The sequence below is a fragment of the Typopeltis vanoorti genome, chromosome 10 (genome assembly GCF_054136105.1).
Source record: "Typopeltis vanoorti isolate ZY-2024b chromosome 10, IOZ_Tvanoo_1.0, whole genome shotgun sequence".
Lineage (NCBI taxonomy): Eukaryota > Metazoa > Arthropoda > Arachnida > Uropygi > Thelyphonidae > Typopeltis > Typopeltis vanoorti.
In genome coordinates, this window is record NC_143558.1 from 10,843,465 (window position 1) to 10,867,363 (window position 23,899).

The 23,899-nt window shown below is 36.6% G+C and overlaps 1 protein-coding gene across 1 annotated transcript in view; it reads right to left on the bottom strand.

Moving 5' to 3' along the window:
• Positions 1-23,899, bottom strand: part of pcx (pecanex) — a 621,557-nt gene that overhangs the window by 185,490 nt on the left and 412,168 nt on the right. The window contains exon 20 of the mRNA XM_090398640.1: positions 939-1,047. Coding sequence (XP_090254766.1) covers positions 939-1,047 — 109 coding nt within the window. The remainder of the gene's footprint in view (positions 1-938; positions 1,048-23,899) is intronic.

Here is a 23,899-nt window from a genome sequence, read left to right on the forward strand (position 1 = left end):
AAAACCTGAAAAATGAAGACATAATTAGTAGTACTGACATGCTTATCATTATCTCCTTTTATAAATGAATCAAAAATATTATGGAAATAAGTCCTAACCCCCCTGCGATATTTTTGAATTGCTTTAAATTTATTGTTCGTGATGGTTATTTCATATCGTTCAATTGGTTCACAATAAAGTTCTGCTTACTGAAAGTTACACATTGACATATACTTGCATTGGCATTCACTTCATCACCTAGCACAACACTGCAGCCTTAAAACATTAACACAAAACCAAGACTGCTGATAATACTTCACTTGAAATATCAGCAATATAGAGTTGAATTAATACCTGCTGAAAACCTAACATGTATGTCTTGTTATACACCATAGCTGTAGAAAGAATCAAAACTAATATATAATTTCTTGTCTAATGTGATTTACATATCTAATAATTATCCACTAACCACAGCAAAACTGAATACAATGAGATGCTTAAAGTATGTCTTATTGACTGCTTCAAAGCATGCTGTTTACTTCACACTTCACATATAACAAACAACTCCATTGATGCTTCATATGATGGTTTACTATTAAATGGTAATTAATTTCATATATGATGTCAACAAGTATGGTATTATATTTTCTGTATCTCTGTCTCCGTAATGCATGTCAATTTGATACTTCCCATATCATCAGTCTCAATAAGCTTTACAAATAAACTTGATATGTTCAGAGTATCTCCTGTATTTCATAGAACAGAAAATTTACATACATTTCCATCTTTTTTTTTTTTTTGGATCTAATCATATTAGGAGTATTACAAATGATGAATAATTTGAATGTGACTATATAATACTGAATGGATTACCTTTCACAAGGTATTTATTAATTTTTAATTTTCTTATGATCATTTTTTCACTGTATTACATATCCACTTTAAGAGTAGATACTTACCACAGTTTTCTGAAGCTTCAAAGGCAAAGGATCTACAAGTTCATTACCATCTTCTTCTTTACTTTTTTTAGGAGCATCTTCAGACCACAAATGCCTTTTCACAAGTGACCTGTCAACATGAATTTAAAATAACAAATTATACTACAAAACAGAAATTTCTTTTATAGTTTACAAGACTACAGTTTTCAGTATATCAATAAAATATCATATGAAATAAACATGCAATAAAAAATTAAAATCTACTATTATTGGCTTTCCACATGGAAGATATACTACAGTTTTCTAGCAATTTCTAGCATGTTCTGTCATTCCTGTTAACAGGGTAATTAATACAGACATCTAGAATATCCGGATATTTACTTTTCATGTCACTTTATCACCTGTAATTCCTTTTTACAGTATTTTCTTTTATTTCTAAGTTATTTTAATATGAATATTTTAATGTGATAAAATTACTCTAACATACTCTTCCCCTTAGTAAATCCATTTCATTGCAAAGTATAGATTTTATATAAACCCATTTTAGTATGCAAGCACCTTCCAACTTTTCCAAAATCTTCCTCACCACTCCAGACATACATATAGGTCAATTTCATCAATATAGTTAGATATATTGGTCATTAAACTACCATTGTGTGCAATAGGATTATTATACATCCTTTTGACTCCTGTGGAATCTCCCTGAGCTGAAACTCAAATTATACAGCCAGGTCAACAGCACAGTCAGTTCAGCTGAATACACTTAGCATCACTATTGCTGAATTTTTATTCATTTTATGCATCAGCACTAGTGCCTCCTCCTCATACACCTGACATCCAGTGTACCAGTAGTACTGAAAACTTTTAGCAAAATGGACACGTGTTAGCTGAACAATCACTTCTGCATCTGCCACCAGTACACCATCTGCACTGATGACAATTATTCTTCACATTCATTTTTTTCTTTTATTTCCAGCACAACAACAGAATTCTTTGGGGTTATCTTCAGCTGCAGAGCTAGTTTCATTTCACACCGCCACTTAGTCATCTGTACAATAGCTGTACCTCTTCTGGCCTTATAATTTTCTTAACTGACATCATTCTTATACACAACCATATTCCTTCAACATCATTTTTTTTTTTAAGTTGCTTAATAAGAGTGCATATTCGTTTCACTCCTACTCTATTTATTCTTTGAACTCTAGGGATAAATTCTGATACTGCATCATTTAAGCATTTTTTAAATAAATCTGAAGCAGTGTCAATATCATTCCCATCCAGCAACTGATACAATGGCTATCCATTACTAGACGTATTATTAGTGAATTGAACAACTGGAGAGCAAAAGTCTTTACCTTTCTAGCATAACAGATTAATTTGCCTAACAGATGGCCAATTGTTACTTGTGCTTGCTAGAGAAAGCATAAGTAACAATTTGTCGTGTGCTTATGGAATGGCAAACCAGAAGATAAGATGATTTGTTGGATGCTGCTGAATGGACGAGTACCCATAATTTAGAATGCATGGCAGCCAGAAAGTCAAATACCAGATGAGCAGCAGAGCTTCACAGTGCCCATCTATAAAAAGAGAAATAAAACTGGAAGATGTAAATTACAGAATTTTTGTACTGAATGTTACAAGTAAGTTTATGCAAGAATACATGAGAACAGGCTAAGAATATTAGGGAAAAGGTACTTGTAAAATGAGTGAAATCAGCAAGGATCATTTTAGATTTTCACTTCTTCTTCTCGAAGTGAAAATTGTGATTCAAGACTTGGAGATTTTCACTTTAAGATGAACAGTGAGAAATCCTGGGAATATAAGAAGGATCTCTATTTAATTTTTGAGATATGTATAAGGAATATGGTAAGAGAAAAGGCATTCAAAATGATTGTTACAATAGCATGGTGTAAAAGGATACTATATTGAGCATTACATAGTTTATATTAGTTGGAGTAAGCAGTTAGAATAGAATGAGATACAGGGGAAAGATGAACAGATTTACAACAAGATAGGAGGTATGCTATATTCAATGTTATTTATCATCTAAAGAAGTGACGGTAAACCTCATGTCAAAATTGTAGATGTTAGTACCAGCTGTTTACTTAATGCAGATAATCCTATAAGGTGTGATTAACATTTCCAATATTCCAACCACTTTTTGAAGCCATCTTTCTTAAGTTCTTTTAGGCACATTGTCATGGGTGCTTAAATTTTGTTGTATTGATGCAAAGCACATACCCTTCATTGTTGATTTCAATTTTGGAAAGAAGTCACATGGTGCTAAATTGGGCTAATGTGGGTACACAGCAAGGTATAATTTTTAGTAAAGATGGCAAATTAAATATGGAAATAGATGGTAGAGTATATAAGACTGATATAGTGGGGAGTCTAATGAATAAAATTAGATAGAGTAATAGAGAAATTGGTCAAAACGCTAAACTTACAATATACAAGACATTCATCATCATCATCATCAAATTTGTGATATGCACTCTCTGGGAATGGGCAGGATAATTATGATAGTACTACATTAAAAATTTGCACCATTACTAACTTCATCATCATGCCCATCAAGGGGATTTATGCCTAGAGTGGCCTGTTCATCGTTGAATCTCTTAAGAGGATGTCCTAGTTTTCTTTTTCCTAATGGTTCGTAATTTAAGGGCTGTTTTGGTAATCTTTCACTTTTCATTCTTTCAACGTGTTCCATCCATTTATGTTTATATTAATTTTTTTTTTTTTTATTACTGATTACTGGTTTAATTCTTTAATAATTTCTTCATTTCTTTTGTGATCGAATAGAGTATACTTTGCAGTTTTTTTCATAAACTTCATTTCAGCTGTTATTAATCTTTGTTTAGTCTTTTTGTTTTATTATCCAGATTTCACTTCCATACAATGTCTGGTTTGTTTTTTTTACTAGGTTTGGTTTAAATATAGAGTTAATTACGCCTGTTATTTTTAAATATTTTGCAAATTTTAGGTTTATATCTTTTTCATTTTTGTATGTAAGCATACATCATAGGTAGTTAACAAGATTTTAGAACAGGTGAATTCATTTATCTATTACTAGTTTAGTTTTTACTGGATCTTATCATTTAAAGGCCATCATTTTTGATTTTTCTGCTGATATTAACATTCCATAATCACCTCAAGGGCTCACTTTAGTGAGTATGGGCACGGCAAACCCGAGGTACCAGATGCTGGACCATGCCTTACTTCATGTAATATACATACGTTATATTATTCTGTAGACTAGTCCCTCCTCTTCTTTCTCCTCTCCCCTGATGCTATTAGAATATTCGAGGTCTAGGGGTGAGTCTTTCCTATCTTGCTAAGTCATTTTATCTTATGCAGCCACCGAAGGAGGCAAGCTAGCCTCAATAGCTGCCGGTCCCAAGCCTGGATAAATGGCGAGGGTTGATGTCAGGAAGGGCATCCGGTCGTAAAACTTCAATGCCAGCTCAAACTATGATATAAGGGCTAGGGCGTACCCCTTAAGCGATGTGTAGCCACATCTCCCTACAGCTGCGAGAAGTGGAATAGGGCTACCACATCAAGGGCGGGTGCGGCTAAAGAAGCAAGCCCAGCAGGTGGAGAGGATGTTGCGAGTGGGAACACTGAATGTTGGAAACATGACTGAAAGGGGAAGAGAGGTGGCAGGCATGATGCGGAAGAGGAAGTTGGACATTTTATGTGTGCAGGAGACAAGGTGGAAGGGGGGGGGGAGGCAAAGGAACTGGGAGATGGATATAAATTGTTCTACTCTGGAGTGAATAACGAGGGAAGAAATGGTGTAGGAATTGTGGTGTGTGGCAGAATGAAGGGCAAAGTACTGGATCGGTAGAAGGAACGATAGGATCATTCGAATGAAAGTGGGTCTTGGAAAAGAGCGGGTGGTCGTATTATGTGTATATGCCCCACAAGTTGGTTGTACAGCAGAGGAGAAAGATGAGTTCTGGAACGTGTTAGATGAAGAAATGAGGGAACTGGAAGAAAATGAGATGGTGATTGTCAGAGGAGACTTGAACAGATAAATAGAGAGACAGAATAGCAACCGTGAACGGGTGCATGGTGGCCACGGAGTGGGAATGATGAACCAGGAAGGAGAGAGGGTTGTGGACTTTGCAGTAGCATTTGATCTGGCAATTGTGAACTCGTTTTTCTACAAGAGGGAAGAACATTTGATAACATTTAGGAGTGGTAACAACAGTTCACAAATTGACTACACTTTGACTAGAAGAAAGCATCTTGAGGTTGTGACAAATTGTAAAGTAATTCCAACAGATCAAGTGGCACAGCAACACCGACTGCTGTGTGCAGACTTTAAAATAAGATCGAAGATAAAAACCTCTGGATGCCATGGGATGAAGACAATTAAGTGGTTTCGCTTAAAAGAGGAGGGTGTGAGGAATCGTAAAGGAGAGGGTGTTAGAGAGGATTTCAGATGGACTGGAAAGTGTACAAGATTGGTGGAAACATAATTCAAAAGTAATCCTGAGCTGTACAATCGAGGTGCTTGGTGAGACATCTGGAAAGATTAGAGAGCAGAAGGAGGGTTGGTGGTGGAATAATAATGTACAAGTGGCAGTGACAGCTAAGAGGAAGGCAAAGCAGAAGTGGGACGAGTCAAGACCGCGTGAAACACGTCAGTGCTTGTTCACAGCATGTGCGACACTGGCGAATGTGGCCGGCGCCTGAAAGATACGACTAGTAGTGAGGTGTGAAGCGGGACGGGAATACGTACATATAAGAAACCGCGTAACTTCGGATTCGCATAAGTCGGGGTATGACTGTACTCATGATTTAATCTTATTTGTATTTGATTATTTTCATATATACTTATGAGAGCTTTTAGATTATTATTTGGTCTTTGTCATTCTTTTAATATGTTAAATAAAATGCTTCTTTTAACTTAGTCAAATGCTTTTTCAAAGTCAATAAACATAATATGTATTTCTAAATTGAATTCTCTTCTTTTCTCTATTATTAATTTTAGGCAGAAGTACTTCTAAAATAAAGTTTTCAGAATATTTTATTAGTTTGTTATTTAAAATTCTGCTATATATTTTGCAACAGGAATTTAGTATACTTATACCTCTATAGTTTTTAGGGTCATCTCTACTACCTTTTTTTAAAGATAGGGATCACAATTGCTTTTTTCCATTCTATTGGAGGGGGGAGGGGGTTACTAGTTGAATAGATTTTATTTAGAAATAATAGGAGTTTTTCTTTGAACCTTCTTTCTGCATATTTATATAATTCTGAACCTAACTTATCTTCTCCAGGTGATTTTCCATTTCTTGTTTCTTTCAGGCTGATTTCTAATTCTTCTTCTTTAGTTATTTCCTTTTCATTTTCATTAAATGTTTGCCAGTTATCTTTTTAAAATATTTATTTGTCCACAGTTCTGTATAGAAATTCTTCTAATTTCAATTCGGTGTTTAATTTTGTTTTCTTTAGTATCTATACTTAAGTGTTTCAAAATCTTATATACATTGGGTCATATTTTATATGAATCATGTTCTAAATTAGAAACAAATTTGTTCCATGATTCTCTGTGTCTTTTTCTGACTTCTCTTTTAGCTATGGCTCTTATTCTTTTATATTCTATTTCATCTTCTAAACTTTTACTGCTTAACCATTTATGATAGGGATCACAATTTATCTTCTTTTTTTTATTTTGATTATTTCTTTGATTCATCATTCCATATCTTCAGTTTTTTCTTTTATTGAATTTTTTTTTTTTGGTCTTTCCTAAGATTTCATTTGCTGCTGTATTTAGTATCATTTTTTATTAAGTCATTCTATTTGTATTTCTTCATTTTATCTAAATATTGGTTAATTCTTTGTTCATATAGCTATTGTATATTCCACTAACTTCCAATCAACAATCCTCCAAATTAATCTGTTATGGTCAAGATTCCAATATTATCAGATTGTATATTTCTGTCTTAAGGTGCTTTTTACTGTATGACTCCAGTAAAAACCAAGACATAGACCATCTATATCTTGGTCTTCCTCTGGGTCTTTTCCCTGTCAACCTGGCAAAGAACACTGCTAATCTTTCCTATCCCATTCTATTTAGGTACCATACCACCTGCTACTAACACATTCCTGAATGAAAACAATGGCAAGTTTTTTCCTAATATGCTTGTTTTTAATATGATACTGCCATTGGTGCCATGTGTCCAGTCCTCTTATCTTTCCAAGCACTCTCATATCTGTGGTCTCCAGTCTTTGATCGAGAATTTTATTTCTAACCCAGCTCTCAGATCCATAAGTTAAAAACAGTTTGAACACTATCTTCAATTAAGCTAGTTTAGTGTTTAGACTAATCTCTCTCTTATTCCATATAAATTTATTTAGTTGACTTCCTACCAACTTTATTGATTCTGTTGTCTATTTCCATATTTAATTTACTATTTTCACTACAAATCATGCCTAAGTAGCTGAAACGTTTTACTTATTCTATAGGTTCTCCATTCAGGATGCAGTTGATGTTTTCAATGTTCCAGTCTATTTTCATTGTCTTTGTCTTTTTAATGCTGATATTCATACCAAAGTTATTACAGCAGTTATTCCAATTTATTCAGGGAATCCTGCAAACTTGTTCTTGATTTATTTAGAAGTATAACATCATCTATAAAGTAAAGAGCTGAGGAATAACATCTTCAATTTTTATATCAGGTTTAATACTGCTTTCCTTAATAATGTGATCCATATAGATGATGAATAACAGTGGAGATAATGAACACCTTTGTCATAAACTTGACTTAACATCAAACCATCTTCTTGTACCTCCTTCAATTCTAACTGCTTATTTACAATTCAAATAAAAACTATACGTATTGCTTGATATATTGTTCCATTTATTCAACATAAATGGAGCATTTGAAAAGCTTTCCCCTTGTCACCTTCTCATATGCTTTTTACAGATGGACAAAACTAAAATACAGATCCTTATTACATTCCCATGTAATCTCAACGATTTGTTTTAAAATGAAAATCTGATATTGACAACCTCTGTTGAGTCTGAACCCAGCTTATTCTTCCCCTCCACAATTTTTCTTAGCCATTTCTTGAGAATACTTGCATAAATGTTACTGGAAATATTTGGTGGAGAAATTCCTCTGTCATTTTCACATTCAGCTTTCTTCCCTTTTTTATAAATGGGTAGTATGAGTGCTCTACTCCAATCATCTGGAACTTGACCCTCTGACCAGGCTTTCTGAATTATGCATTGCAGCAACTGTAAAACTTTTATACTTCCATATTTCAGCATTTCTGGCTGAATTTCATCTACTGCACTGCATTTCCACAGTTCAGATTTGTGATAGCTTTTTCTACTTCAAGTACGGAATGCTATTCTGGAAGATATCATTCTGTACTTTATTCTTCAGGCTATTGATTCATTTAGCAATCTTTCAAAGCAATTACTCCAGACATGAAAACTGAGGATAAAGATATCCTTAATATCTTTATCCTCAGTTTTCATGTCTACTTTATAATCTCTAATTCCTTTTCCAGTACTCCTTCCTCCAACCTGAGCTTTCTCAATAGCCTGAAGAATATTTTACCAACTTTCTGATATTTATGTTCTATGTTCTTACCAAAGTCTTCCCATGAATTTTCTTTAACTAATTTTAAAAAATGCTTTGATTTCTTACATTTTTCTCTGTATTCCCTAAGGGAATGTAGTGCAGTAGATGAATTTCATCTACTGCACTGCATTTCCACAGTTCAGATTTGTGATAGCTTTTTCTACTTCAAGTACGGAATGCTATTCTGGAAGATATCATTCTGTACTTTATTCTTCAGGCTATTGATTCATTTAGCAATCTTTCAAAGCAATTACTCCAGACATGAAAACTGAGGATAAAGATATCCTTAATATCTTTATCCTCAGTTTTCATGTCTACTTTATAAGCTCTAATTCCTTTTCCAGTACTCCTTCCTCCAACCTGAGCTTTCTCAATAGCCTGAAGAATATTTTACCAACTTTCTGATATTTATGTTCTATGTTCTTACCAAAGTCTTCCCATGAATTTTCTTTAACTAATTTTAAAAAATGCTTTGATTTCTTACATTTTTCTCTGTATTCCCTAAGGGCACAAGCTGACTTACTTGGCAGGAACTTTCAATATGATTCTTTCTTTTCCTTCACTGCCTCTTTAAATTACTGAGTCAACCATCTTTAAAGGTAACCCTGGCATTACTATAAATAATAAATTACACGATAACCACAGTAATTAACTTTAATGAAATGAAAATACAGATAGTGATGATGTACTGAAAATAACAGTACATCATCAGTTTGTAGAAACAAGCCATCAAAGGAACTGGATTCCAAAGTACATACAGAGGTAACTGGCTTACCAATTAAAAACTATTGCTGCATGCTAGAAATTAGTATTAATAAATATTATTATTAAAAATATGATTAAAAAACTATTTTTGATGGTTACATAAGATAAGAATCTCCCAAACTTTTGGGGGAGAGAGACAATCCTTCTGATTCATATTTGGCTGATGCAACTTTCTTTATACCATATGAATGTAATCTAACATACTTTGGACAAACATGCCATTCTGTAGAAAAAAAAAAGAATTAATGAATATCGATATTATATCGAATACATGAAACCTCAAAAGTCTGGTCTGGCACAACACAGTATTGACACTAAACACAACATCCACTGGAATAAAGCTCGTCTTCTCCATAGATGCAGGTTTAAATATGAATGCCTTTTCAAAGAAAGTTGCGAAGCCCTTTTACATTGGAACGACTGTCTCTCTCTCTGTGCACATAGGTTTCTGTGGTTAAGCAGTTCTGCAGGGTATTTTCCGGTATCGAGACCACATATTAATATAAAGAGTTTATTAAAAATAAACAACTGAAAAAACCCGACAAGTTTTGTTCATTGTAAGAATTACATCACCAGGGGTAATGCTCTAGTCAACTTTTTTATGGAAAATTTCAAAACAAATGCATTAAAAAAACTATCAAAAAAAGACCAAAAGTTTCGCTACGTTACGTCGATGATATTTTCGTTATTTGGATGGGAACGGTAGATGAGCTGATTGCTTTTAAAGATTATCTAAAAAATTTGCATCCAAATATAAAATTCACTATTGAACTAGAACACAAAACAACACAAAAAATTACCTTTCCTTAATATTCTTATTGAAGCAAATGAAGAAAAAAAAAAAAAAAAAGGTGATCCGAACGAATTCTGGCAAAAAAAAGTCAGTTTACTGTGCTATTAACATAATTTCAACCAGCATTTTAGATACCATGATTTAGTTAAGCACTGCAAATTGAGCATTTTTCCTTGGTCATCTCAAGATGAATATCTACAGTCTATTTTCATTCCAGAGAAATAGGATCTAACAGGTTGTAAATATGCACACCACAGTCATAAATTTCTGGTCCTTGTAATTCTTCGAATTCCCTATCCTTCTTACAAGTAAACAACGGATAATTCCTCTAGGCCAGGGGTCGGCAACCAGCGGCCTAAACGTGCATTTTTGGCATGTCTAGGCCGCCGTTGACCACACTTACATGGCAAGTGGCCCAATGTTGAATTATTTAAATAATATATTTTATAATATGAATACATACATACATCTTCAAGGCCCACCTTTCCTAATTGGGTTGTGGGGGCAACAGCTGCAAGAGGAACTTCCAATGGTCACGATCCTCTGCCACTAAGCTCAAGTGTTCTGGTGGGATTCCCAAACATGTCCACCCAAGGTTTTGGATATAACCTATCCAGCGAGTCCTTGGCCTTCCACGTGGCCTCCCACCCTCTGGCTTGGCAAAGAGGGCCTGCTGAGGGAGCCTCTCTTGTGGCATTCTGACCAGGTGCCCATACCAATATAACTGTGATCTCTCAACACGGAGAAGCAGTGGTTGAGTATTGAGGGTTTCCCAAATTCCAGAGCTTCTGACTCTGTCGAGTCTTGTCAGTCCTGCAACCCCTCAAAAGAACCTCATTTCAGCCACTTGGATTCGTGTCCGCATTCTTTCGGTCATTACCCAACTCTCATGACCATAGGTGAGGATGGGACAGAGACTGTATTGAAGACAGCCAGCTTTGCCTTCTGGCTTAACTCCTGCTTCAATCCTACCGAACGGCCAAGCTCCCACAATATTGAGTTTGCTAAGCCAATTCGAGTATCTAGCTCTACATCCCATTTTCCATCATTCGTGAATATGGACCCAAGGTATTTAAACTTCTCCACCTGCCTCATTGGGACTCCACTTACATTTACAGTGCACTGGGATGGTTGTCTTGAGACCACAAATGTTTCAGTTTTGGCCACACTGATCTTCATTCAGCATCTGCACAAACAGCTACAAACCTATTCAGGGTACGCTGGAGGTCATCTTTGGAAGAGCTAAGCAGAACTAAGTCATCTGCAAAAAGCAGACGTCCAGTGCTACATCTTCCAATTCCGACACACTCACTGCCTCGGCTGTGCCTATCAATTCAGTCCATAAATATTATGAAAAGGAGGGGTGACAGAACACACCCTTGGCAGAGGCCAATGGAGACTGTGAAAGGTTCAGACTTTGTGCTGTTTACCCTGACACAAAACTCTGGGCATTCATACAGGGACTTGATGGCAGCTAATAGTTGGCCATCCACTCCATACTCCTGTACTACTTGCCAAAGCTTATCCCGAGGAACCCGGTCATATGCCTTCTCCAAGTCCACAAAACATGTGTAGACATTCTTGGTATATTCCCAAGAATTCTCAAAGACTTGTCTTAAAGTGAAGATTTGGTCAGTTGTGCTTCTACCAAGACGAAAGCCACATTGTTCTTCCTGGAACTTTGACTCAACTATGCTCCTGCACCATCTTTCCAAGCACTTAGCATACACTTTCCCAGGCAGGCTGAGCAGAGAGATGCCACGATAGTTACTGCAATCCTTCTGGTCTCCCTTCTTAAATGCCTGTCTGCCATGGCTTTGGTGCTTGCCCTGATATCCAAGCAGCCTAACACACTTGAGTCAGCCAGAGAACACCATCTCGATTTAAGTCTTTTAGCATTTCGGCCAAATTTCATCATCATCAACAGCCTTGCCTGATTTTAATGATTTTATTGCTAAATGGACCTCTTCTGCTGTGAGACTAGTCATTGCCCCAATCTGCACCTCTTGGATGTCCACAACTGCTGGGCCACCCGGGTTAAGAAGGCTCTCAAAGTATTCCCTCCATCTGTGGAGGATATCCTTCTCGGTTGTTAAAAGTGCACCATCAGAAGCCTTAATTACCCTTGCTGTGCATGATTTCCTCCCTCGAAGGTGGCGGATGGCCTGCCAGAATACTTTGTTGGCATTTGCATAGTATGAGTCTAATCTTTCTACAAAGGATTCCCAAGCCTTCTGGTTTGCTGTCTTTACTGCTTCAGCATACCACAAATGCATCTCAGGTGACCTGACTCTAAGCCATGTTAGGTAGGACTCCTTTTTTTGCCCGGACAGTTTTTTGGACTTATTGGTTCCACCAAGGTGTCCTTTTCTCACTGCCCGTTGCCACACCGAGCCGCTTTCTGCCACAGCATGAGAGTGCAGAGGCAGTGACAGCTGTTCTCAACAGCTTCCACTCCTCCTCAACATCTGCAGTATGCTTGGGAATCTCTTTGGACCTGGAGGAAATGTCATCTGCAAAATTCTTCCTCATAGCCTCATTTGCCAATGTCTCCCATTTCATGCGGTATAGCTGCTTAGGCCTACCAGCGTTGATGGTAGCATCTGGTTTCTGAAGCCGTAGAGTGCACATAACAAGGTGGTGGTGGTGGTGGTGGTGGTCAGTTGACAGTTCTGCCCCTCTTCTCACATGAACGTCCAACACCGAGGAAAATAGGTCTGCTGAGACTATAAAGAGGTCAATCAGAGACCTTTGCTCTAATGTATCTCTGTACCAGGTATACTTATGGACTTCTCAGTGCTGGAAGAATATATTCATTATGGACAAGCTGTTAGTACAGCAGAAGTCCAATAATTTCAACCCATTCGCGTTAAGGTCAGGAGTGCCGTTCCTCCCAACCACACCCCTCCATGTCTGGTCATCTGTTCCAACATGTGCATTGAAGTCATTAGCAGGACTGATTCCATGTCTGCCACCCTGTCAAAAGCAGCATCCACTTCCTCTAGGAAGGCAGAGTATTCTGACTCCAGATTAGGTGCATAGGCTTGCACCACAGCCAAATCATGGTTTTTCATCTGAAGCCTTAACACACATACCCGTCCTCCCCCAATGGGATCCACACAGAACACAGTCTGACAGCTGGGGCTTGTGAGTATCTCCACACCCGCCTGAGCAGACATTGTTGGGCTCACACCAGAGTAGTAGAGCTTCCACCCCTTATCCAGGTCAACAGTTCCAGAGCCTCTCCTCTTGGTCGAAGAAAGCCCGACTAAGTCTAGCCGGTAGCGCTTGGCTTCCTCGACCAGTTCCAACTCCTTCCCTGCCAGAGAGAAGATGTTCCAGTTGCCTAAAGCCATAGTCTGATGCTATTGTTGTTGCCATTTCTGTCCTTTTGCAGCACCATTTCTTTGCGCTGCCCCTAAACACCTCCCCAAACGAGTAGTGGGCCCATTGATGGAGTTTCCTCTAGCAGAGTGCTGAGGAGTGGTGTCTAAGGGAGACTGTAACATATTTTTTGAATGGGTCCCTCTGCCTAAAGCCCGAACGTGTCCCTTGGTAACCCGTGCATCGGACGATGCACTATGAACATTTTTTGATGGCCTGATCATGTTACAGTGTTTGATAATGTCCTGTTAACACAAGACAAAATGACACAGCAAAATAAGAAGGATTCCCCTCGAATACTCTAATAGCATTCGGGGGAAGGAGCAAGAGAAGAAAGAAAGAATCAAGGGAGGAAGAGGAGGGACCAGTCTACAGGTAATATAACAGATGTATATTACATGAAGTAACGCATGGTCCAGCATCAGGTACCTCGGGTTTGCCATGTCCGTACTCACTAAAGTGAGCCCCTGAGGATATAATATGAATAATAAATTAAAAATAATTTGATACTGATACTTCGTGATATCGCCCTGCAACTCGGCGCAAGTCAACCGTGTCAGTCATCATGAGTGGAGATAACAAAGGCGACTTCATCCGATGACAACCAAGATTTTGATGCACTTTTGCAGTAGTGTTCCCTGGTCCGTCTTATATATTTGTTAAAAATAATGGCAAAAATGGGTTTAAGAAAGCGTAAAATTTCAGATGAAGGAAGAAGGTTTAATAATGAATGGAATAGCAAGTACTTCTTTATTGAAAATGGGGGGCAAGCCCTTTGTCTTATTTGATATAAAAGTGTTGCTGTGATGAAAGAATATAATATCAGACTTCATTACAAGAATGAACATGAAAGCCAATACAAGGGTTTGAACTGTGAACTTAGAAAAAAATCATTAATAAATTAGAAAATAGAAGCAATATTATTTTCTATTGAAATTAGTGCCAAAAAATAAAGAAGAACTATTTTATGTATATTTTAATAAATTTTAATCAAAAATTATAGTGATATAATCAGGTCCAGGATACAATTTCAGAATTTATTTGTTCATTTCCGGGAAGATCTGAAGGGACCCAAACGGAAGACAACGTACATTGATAATTATATGTACCATTCTGTATACCATTCGTTGTTTGTTTAAACTCTTATCTCATATTTTTGACATCTTTTAGATGCCTTTTCTTCTGCGGCGCCTGTGTATATTGCACACTTCTCACATGCCACTTGCCAGGCGTGTGAGAAGTGTGCAATGTGAATGAACAAATTATGCTTAATGTCCAATTGCGCTCACTTCTGTTCTCTCTAATTATGGATGTCATTATCAACCAACTCTCAAACTACCTAGAAACATATCACCTAATCAGTGACTAGCAATATGGATTCTGCCACTCATGATCTACAGCTGATTTTCTTGCTTTCACCATCCACCTCTGGACTCGAGCCATGGGGAAATTCGGAGAAACTCAAATGGTTGCCCTTGACATTTCAAAGGCATTTGATCAGGTTTGGCACAGGAGCCTATTTAACAAACTGCCATCCTCACTCTGCAACTGGATTGCCAACTTTCTCATTAATCATTCACTAAGTGTCATAATGGATGGTTTACTGTCCTCAGATTTCCCCACCAATGCAGGAGCATCCCAGGATTCTGTTCTTTCACTCACTCTCGTCCTCTCATAGATCTCCAATCCTATCAATATATTTGGTGATGACAGCACACTCCATTCCTCCTTTTCATTTGACAAATCTTGTAGTGATCAAGTATTAGAATCCTCAAGATTTAACATGTCCAGTGATATGAACTCAGATTTCCTAGCTATAGCCCAGTGGGGCAAGGACAATCTTGTAAACTTCAATGCCACTAAAATCCAGTTTCTGTCTGATCCTTTGAAAGAGAGAGCTGACACCCCCCCCCCTTTACCTTCAGTAAGTGGGAGATGTGAGCTCTCAAAATATTACTGAGATATTGGATATCTCAGTAGTAGTACTGAGATATCCAAACATGATCAGATTTCTCTTCTTGGACTGGCCTGCACCTCTGATCCTTCCTAGCACAACACATTTCAACAACATAGCTTCTGCAGATGCCAAAAAACTTGGTGTACTTTTTTGTATAAGACATTACTTCACCTCTTCACAGCTGCTAACTTTATTCAAAGCCCAAATCCACCCAGCCATAGAATATTGCTCCCACATTTGGGATTGTGCACCAAAATCCTCTGTAAGAATGCTCGATTCTATCCAGAAGAGGGTGGTCCAATAAATGATCCCTCTCTCACAGATGTTCAGTTTCTGCTTTGTGCCTCTTCTACAGATATTTTCATAGAGAGTGTTCAGCTAAATTGGTCACTATTATTCCTTCACTCTCCTCAAAAATCATAAAAAAAAGAGCCACTGCTATCCAAAACAATTTTACAGTCCATCTTGCAACTTACTGAACCAACTTCACTGCTTCCTCTTTCAATCCACCTACTTCTGTCCTTTGGAACAGTCTCTCCCATTCTGCCTTTCCCAAAGATTACAACCCTTAGCTATTCAAGCAAAATTGAACAGATTCATCCTTTTTTTCTATTCCTCTTGCCAACACATGGCACTAATGTGCTATAGGTCTTGTAGCCTTTCATGTGTGGATCAGATATTAAAAAACTAGAAAACATACCAGAGAAAACAGTCCTACTTCCAAATGACAGAAATATATAAATCATTTAATACTTTATATTACTGAAAATTGTGATGTTCTTAAAATGTCTAAAATACAGAGCAAACCCTTTTTTTAACCCTTTTTTTTAAATTCAACTGTTTAAGTAGACTTAGTTGAATTTAATAAGATTTAAAGAGAAAGATATTAATTAACATACAATTAATATGTTAACATAATTAACATTAATTGAAGCCAAGATGGTATGCAATTAAAATGGTGGGTACAAGATAGTGACAAGTGTAGAAAATACATGAAGATGGACAAGAATTTTAATTAGTCTAGTTTTCACCATTCTTATCTTAAAAAGACACAGATATGTTAATTAATCTCTTTCTTTATAAACCTTATTAAATTCAACTGTTTAAGTCTAGTTGTTAAAAAAGAGTGCTCCACTGCCAAAAATACCTTAGCTTTTTTCTTTCTTATTATAAATTATTTATTTTCCTTGCAGAAAAAACACTTGCTTCATATATCAATTATTTTACTGATAAAAAGCTAATAATACATATTAGAATGATTTAGAAATAAAGGCTTTCTTAATTTTCATTAGATTTTTATTCTTTATATATTCAACAAATAATCTGCAATGACGCCCCATAAATAATTTAAATTTGCTGAGTTCCACGAAATGAAGAGCTACTTTCTAGAGAGTGCTGTGTTTTTGAATCTTTAGGCTCTATCTGGCCAATTTTCTATTTATTCATTATACAAGCTTCAGGATCCATATACATATATATAAGTTAAATAGGATTTTTCCGTAATCTCTGTAAATATCCTCATCATCATCATTATCAACTTCCTGATATACCTTAAAGGAATGTTACTATAAGAGAACTATATATGTGATTAAGTTTACATTTTCCTCCAAATCAATCTATTATTTGTGATCACTCCAATATTGTCATATCAAACATTTTGTGTTTCTAAGGCACTTCTGACTGAATTAATCTGCCTTGGTCTTCCTCTGGGTCTCTTTTCTGTCATCTTGGCATTAAACTCCTGTATTGCTAAACTTTCCTCTCCTATTCTATTTAAGAGGCCATACCACCTTAGGTTAGCTCTGCTGGCACATTCTTGAAAGCTAATGATGTAGAGTTCCTTTCTAATATCTTCATTTTAATATGACTGTGCCATCGATGCATGCCATCAGATCTCTCCCCTAATTTTCTCAGAACCCTCATATCTGGTTTCTAGTCTTTGATCAAGTGCTTTATTTCTTATCCAACTCATAGATTCATAACTTAAAACTTTGCAAATATTCTACCAGCAAATGCTTATTTAAAGTTCATCTATATAGAAAAATTAATTTCCTTCTTGAATTTACTACTCTGACAGCTTTCTCTCCTTTGCACTTCCACTGTTACTATGTATAAGATAGTAGCATGCTTTTAAAATAGCAATGTGTTGAGTCAAATTGACAGTCCTGGAAATAACAGTTCTAACAGAAAATGACTGACAGGCATGGTGTACATTGCAGAATGCAAATGTTCACCTTAGAGTGAGTGAGTGTGAGTGTGTGTGTTATGTATAATCATTTATGGTTCTTTTGTGATTCATTATACTGCCTTCTTCATGTATAAAGATACCTATGAGACATTGTTATTTATATGCAATATTTATGTCAAAGTAAAAAAACAAATACTAATAATTGCAAATATTTCATATCATATTGTAAAATATCATCCATATAAGAACAATAATAGAAATTTGTTAGAATAAAACACTATTCTGTGTGTGTGTGTGTGTGTGCGCGTGCTTTTATGAAAAAATTACTTAATACAACCAACAATTTCCCAAACTTCTGAAACAGAAAGGCAGTCATTGTGATTTAAGTTAGGTCCATGGAAATAGGCTCCAGCAATTTCCATGAATAAAAGTTCACATTTATAAGCAGAGTTATGCAAAAGTTGGTATTATTTGATTGGATCTTGTGGATAGTGTTGTCAATTACATGTTCATTCATTCCAGAATTATGAGGTTTGTACACTAAATATGGTTCTGGTTTTGAGAAATACATTTATTTATTTTATTTTTTTTTCTCCCCAAAAAATTAAGACAAGTTACAAGAACATGGCACTTGATAAACACCAGGTGAAAGAAAAGAGACTGTAGATCTGGTTGATGAGTTAAGAGGTGGCAATGAGTTGCAATTTTTTGCCACAACTTATGAAAGGCACTACTTCTTACTATTTCTTCTATTCCTTACATTAAAACTTGCATTATTACTTCTATTCCTCTTGCAACAATACTTCTTCTATTCCTTATATTTTAATGTAAGGAATAGAAGTTGTGTGGAGTTCTTCCATTAGAGGATGTTGAGGAAAACTCTTGATAATTTTGTGTAATTCTTGGATTATAACCATTTAAACTAGACAGCTAATTAATGATCCCTCTCACAAACATTCAGTTTCTGCCTTGTGCCTCTTCGACAGATACATTCATGGACAGTGATCTGCTACATTGGCCAATATTATTCCTCCAAAATCATTAAAACAAGAGCCACTGCTAACCAACACCCTTTTACAGTCCACCTTAAAACTCCCGGAATCAACTTCACTGCCTCCTCTTTTATTCCATCTACTTCTTACTTCTGTCCTTTGGAAGAGTCTCCCCCACTCTGCCTTCCCGAAAGATTACAACCCTCAGCTGTTCAAACAAAATGTGAACAGGCTCCTCTTTTCTTCTATTCCTCTTGTGCCCACACATGGCACTAATGTGCAAGAGGTCTTTTGGCCTTTTATGCGTGAAAAAAAAAAAACTGTTCGCTTGATAGTTCTGATTCCTTGAAGAGATTTTTCAGAGAAGCAAAGTTTGTGTGCTCTAGATACTAAGAATTTTAAATGCCACATTTCTGATATGGATGGCGTGCAAATTAATGGCAATATCATGTCCTGGAAAAAACTGGTTTAGGGTAAAAAAAAAAGCGATTGATCAGTTTCTCATTTGTTGCATACATCTGGGAAAAAAGATATTCCTCCTAAGGATTCTTTCGCTGCATTAAAACTCATTAGTGGATGTAAACTATTAACATTATTAATCATCTTTCCAGCAATTAGGCTACTAGCTTTAATTTTTCAATTTCATAAAGTTATTTATGGTGCAAAGCCTTGAGAACTGAATATTCCAGGCAAGGAAGTCAATAAAATACAACAGAAACACTGTCATCATGAAAGTTGACAAAGGCAATATAGTTATTGTTGTTTTGGACTCTTTAGCTTATGAATGGAAAATGCATGTGTCCTCAAGGACTTAGATATGTATTCTGTGATCAGCAGAGATCCTACCAAAAGTTATCTAAATAAACGAAACAAGTCATTATATACTGACTACTGATCAAGAAACTATAATATATATATAACCTTTTGAGATGTAATTTGAGATGATAAAGGTGACATGAAAAGGGAAGAAAAAGATATCCTTGAAGTATGGAGTAATTACTTTGAAAAACTGCTAAATGAAACAAGCAGTGATGACAGCACAGTGGTAAAAAACACTGACCGGGCATGCAGTCAGGAATACATATCCATACTTGAAGTAGAAAAAGCCATCAAAGGCTTGAAATGTGGAAAGGCAGCAGGAGTAGATGATATTCGACCAGAAATGCTGAAGTATGGTGGTATAAGAGTCTTACAGTGGCTGCACTACATAGTTCAGAAAGCCTGGACAGAGGGAATAATTCCCGATGATTGGAGTAGAGCTCTCATAGTACCCATATATAAAAAGGGAAATAAAACTGCATGTGAGAATTACAGAGGTATTTCCCTACTGAGTGTTCCTGGCAAGATCTATGCAAGTATACTTGAGAAATGGTCGAGAAGAATTGTGGAAGAAAAGCTTGGTGAAGAACAAGCTGGATTCAGGCCAAATAGAGGCTGTTAGGATGAGATCTTCACTTTACGACAAATAGTGGAGAAAGCATGGGAATATAACAAAGATCTGTATTTAAGTTTTGTCGATTTGGAAAAGGCATGTGACAAAGTGCCAAGAGAGAAGCTATTCAATACGTTCCAATTATATGGTGTCAATAAGGCATTATATCAAGCAATACTTAGTCTTTATTTGAGTTGTAAGTCAGCAGTTAGAATTGAAGGAAGTACAGGAAGATGGTTTAATGTTAAATCTGGTGTGAGACAAGGATGTACATTATCCCCTCTGTTATTCATTATCTATATGGATCACATTATCAAGGAAAGTGGTATTAAACATGATATCAAAATTGGAGATGTTAATTCAGCTCTTTGCTTTATGCGGATGATGTTATACTTCTAAATAAATCCGCTACAAGTCTGCAAGATTCTCTGACTAAATTGAATAGCTGTTGTAATAGATATGGTATGAAGGTCAGCAATAAAAAGACAAAGACAATGAAAATAGGCAGAATCATTGAAAATGTCAACTGTGTTGTGAATGGAGAACCCGTGGAACAAGTAAAACATTTCAGCTATTTAGGCACGATTTTTACTGAAGATGGTAAATTAAATATAGAAATAGACAACAAAATCAGCAAAGCTGGTATGGTGGGAAGTCAATTGAATAAATTCATATGGAATAAGAGAGAAATTAGTTGGAACACTAAATTAGCTGTATACAAGACAGTGTTCAAACCAGTTGTAACTTATGGATCTGAGAGCTGGGTCAGAAGTAAAACACTTGACCAAAGACTAGAGACCACAGATATGAGAGGCCTGAGAAAGATTATAGGCATGAACAGATATCATCAATGGCAATATCATATTAAAAATGAGGATATTAGGAAAGAACTTGACATTGTCAGCATCCAGGAATGCGTTAGCAGAGCTAATCTCAGGTGGTATGGTCACTTAAACAGAATGGGAGAGAAAAGATTAGCAAAACAAGTGTTCTCTGCCAGGTTGGCAGCAAAACGACCCAGAGGAAGACCAAGATATAGGTGGATTGATACGGTACAAAGTGCTTTAGATGATAGAAATATAAGATTTGATAATGTTGGAGTCTTGACAAGTAACAGACTGATTTGGAGGAGAATTGTAGATAGTAAATTAATAACGATGTAATTTTTTTCATGTAGTACTATCATATCCTGTACACCCCTTGAGGGTACATGGCAGGAATTTGATGATGATGATATATAACCTTAGAACATATAATAAAATGCCTCCTCCTAGAATCTAAAGCATACCTAATCTACATAAAAATAATTGTCCTCTTAGACTTATTGTTGCTTCCATAGGTATGGTCTATAAAATATAGGACAAATAGAATTTCCTTACACGGTATTTCCAGATAGGATTCACAAGCATAACAAGAAGAGGAAGGGAAACCCATGGAAGAGAAACTTGGGGAAGAACAAGCTGGATTCAGGTCAAAGAAAAAATTGTCAGGATCAGATTTTCACTTTTAATTAAGACAAATAATTCATAAATCATGGGAATATAACAAGTTTCTGTATTTAAGTTTTATAGATCTGGAAAACACACATGACAAGGTGAAGAAAAAAAAAGCAATTCTGCAGGTTTCAATTATATGGTGTAAATGATACATTCTGTTGAGCAATACATAGCCTGTATTTGAGTTGAAAGTCAGCAGTTAGAATTGAAGCAGGCATAGCATGATGGCTGGATGTTAAATCAGGCATGACAGAAGGATGCATATTATCCCCATTGTTATTTGTTATCTATATAGATCACATTATGAAGAAGAGTGAAATTAGATCTGATAATGAAATTGGAAATATTCAGCTCAGCTCTTTACTTTATCCAGATGGTCGTACTCCTAAAAACAAACTATATATATCTGCAGGAGTTTGCAACTAAACTGAAAAACAGCTGTAATAAACTTGGTAAGAAAGATCAGGCAATAAAAAGACAAAGACTATGAAAACAAGCAGGGACAGTGACCTGTCTGATCACAACTGGATGGGTCTGCAGGTGGTGGATAGTGGATCATCTCAGATATGGAGGGCAGCTGCTAGATAAGCAGTCCTGAACCAACAGCAGCATTGCCACCAGGAAGCTGACTGAAACCAGACAGGTCCACAGGTGGCAGATAATGGATCACTCCAGTTATGGAGGGCAGCTGCAAGATAAGCTGCACTTGCATACAACAAAAGCAAAAAGTCCTGGACCAACAGCAGTACTGATATCAGGGATGGTGGAGTGATCTTTGGCAAAGCCTCTCAAACTATAATGCCACAGAACCCTAAGATGACAATGTGATATACCATGCTATGTGGCCATTAAATAAGCATGCTCCTGAGGAGGTACCCGAAGATAAATTGCATTGACTATCCACCAGACAAGGTATGGAAGCACAGGCATCTGCTCAATGTCAGGAATGGCATCTGTTTCAGAGATTGATGGTAGCCTGCACTGGCCTCTAGCTAATTAGCAGCTTCTGACTAATACCCCATCTTCTTAGTCCAAATGCCAACTATAGTATCCTGGCCACTACAAGAAATGAGCATACAGTATCAAAATAGACATAATGGCTCAAATGTCATCTGGGTCAGCAGGGTTCATGTCCATAACTTAAGAGGGCCATGTTTGAAAATTTCACTACCATCTCCAAATCATTTCAATCACCTTAAAAATGAATGAACACAACAAACAAGAACAAATGTCTAAATATCCTCCAGTTCAACAGCAAGGAATTCACTAGATCAAAGTCAGAAGTATTAAATAACATTCTTACCAAGCACAAAGTAGACATTGTTGCCTTACAAGAAACTGACCAAACCCCACAAAGAATGTTATCATTCCTAGCTACATTCTTCTCACTGACAGAACCGATTAAAGACATAGCCTGGAGATCTATGCAAAACAAATTTGGAAAGAATCTCCAAATCTTTGGACCATTCACAAAACGAATTTTTTGTTGCCATTAAGCTGGACAACCTACAATGCATATAAGCCTTCTCCACTTAACTGACTTAATCCTGTACTTCCTCAGCCAGTCCATCATCCTTGGTGATTTCAGCTCATATAGTACACTATAAGAATAGAATGATAACACCCTAGGCCCACAACTGATAGACTGATGTTAGCAAACAAGCTCCATCTCCTCTACAATAGCAAGCAACCTGGAACCTTGAAATCTGGACGATAGAGTTCAGAGACCACCCCTGACTTCTGTCCTACCAGCACTGATATGGAAGGAACCCCTTTCACCTCAACCCATCAAGTACTGCCTCCTTTTCTCAACAGCCAGCATAGATCTCATCTAATTAGTGTAGGTTGTAACTTATAATCCACAGAATAAACAGCTTCCCAATACCCCAATGGCATCTTACAAAAGCAAACTGGTCAAAATTTACTGAATTCATTAAAAACAACATCATAATTCCACCCCACAGTTGATACCTATGGAAGATTCACTAAACTTTTAATAGCATCTGGCAAGAAACACATCCTGAGAGGATTATTCAGAAAAATCTATACACCATGCTGGTCAACTGAAAGTAGTTTTCTTTTGGTTTCTGTTCATACTCTACCAAAAGAATACTACTTTCAGTTCCATTCAGACACTGCTTCTGCTCTCTTGAGACACTTGGATGATGTACAAGAGTTCGCTGACATGAAGAAATGAACAACCTCAACTTTACCAAATCAAGTTGCAATGCTTAGTCATTGCTCTGTTGACTGGGAGGCACCAACACAATAAACAGGACTAAAGGAAAAGTAAACCCTAACAGTATTGCAAAAATCTTAGCACAAAACGCTCAACCCAAAATTCCCACAGTCACCAAAAAAGAGACCC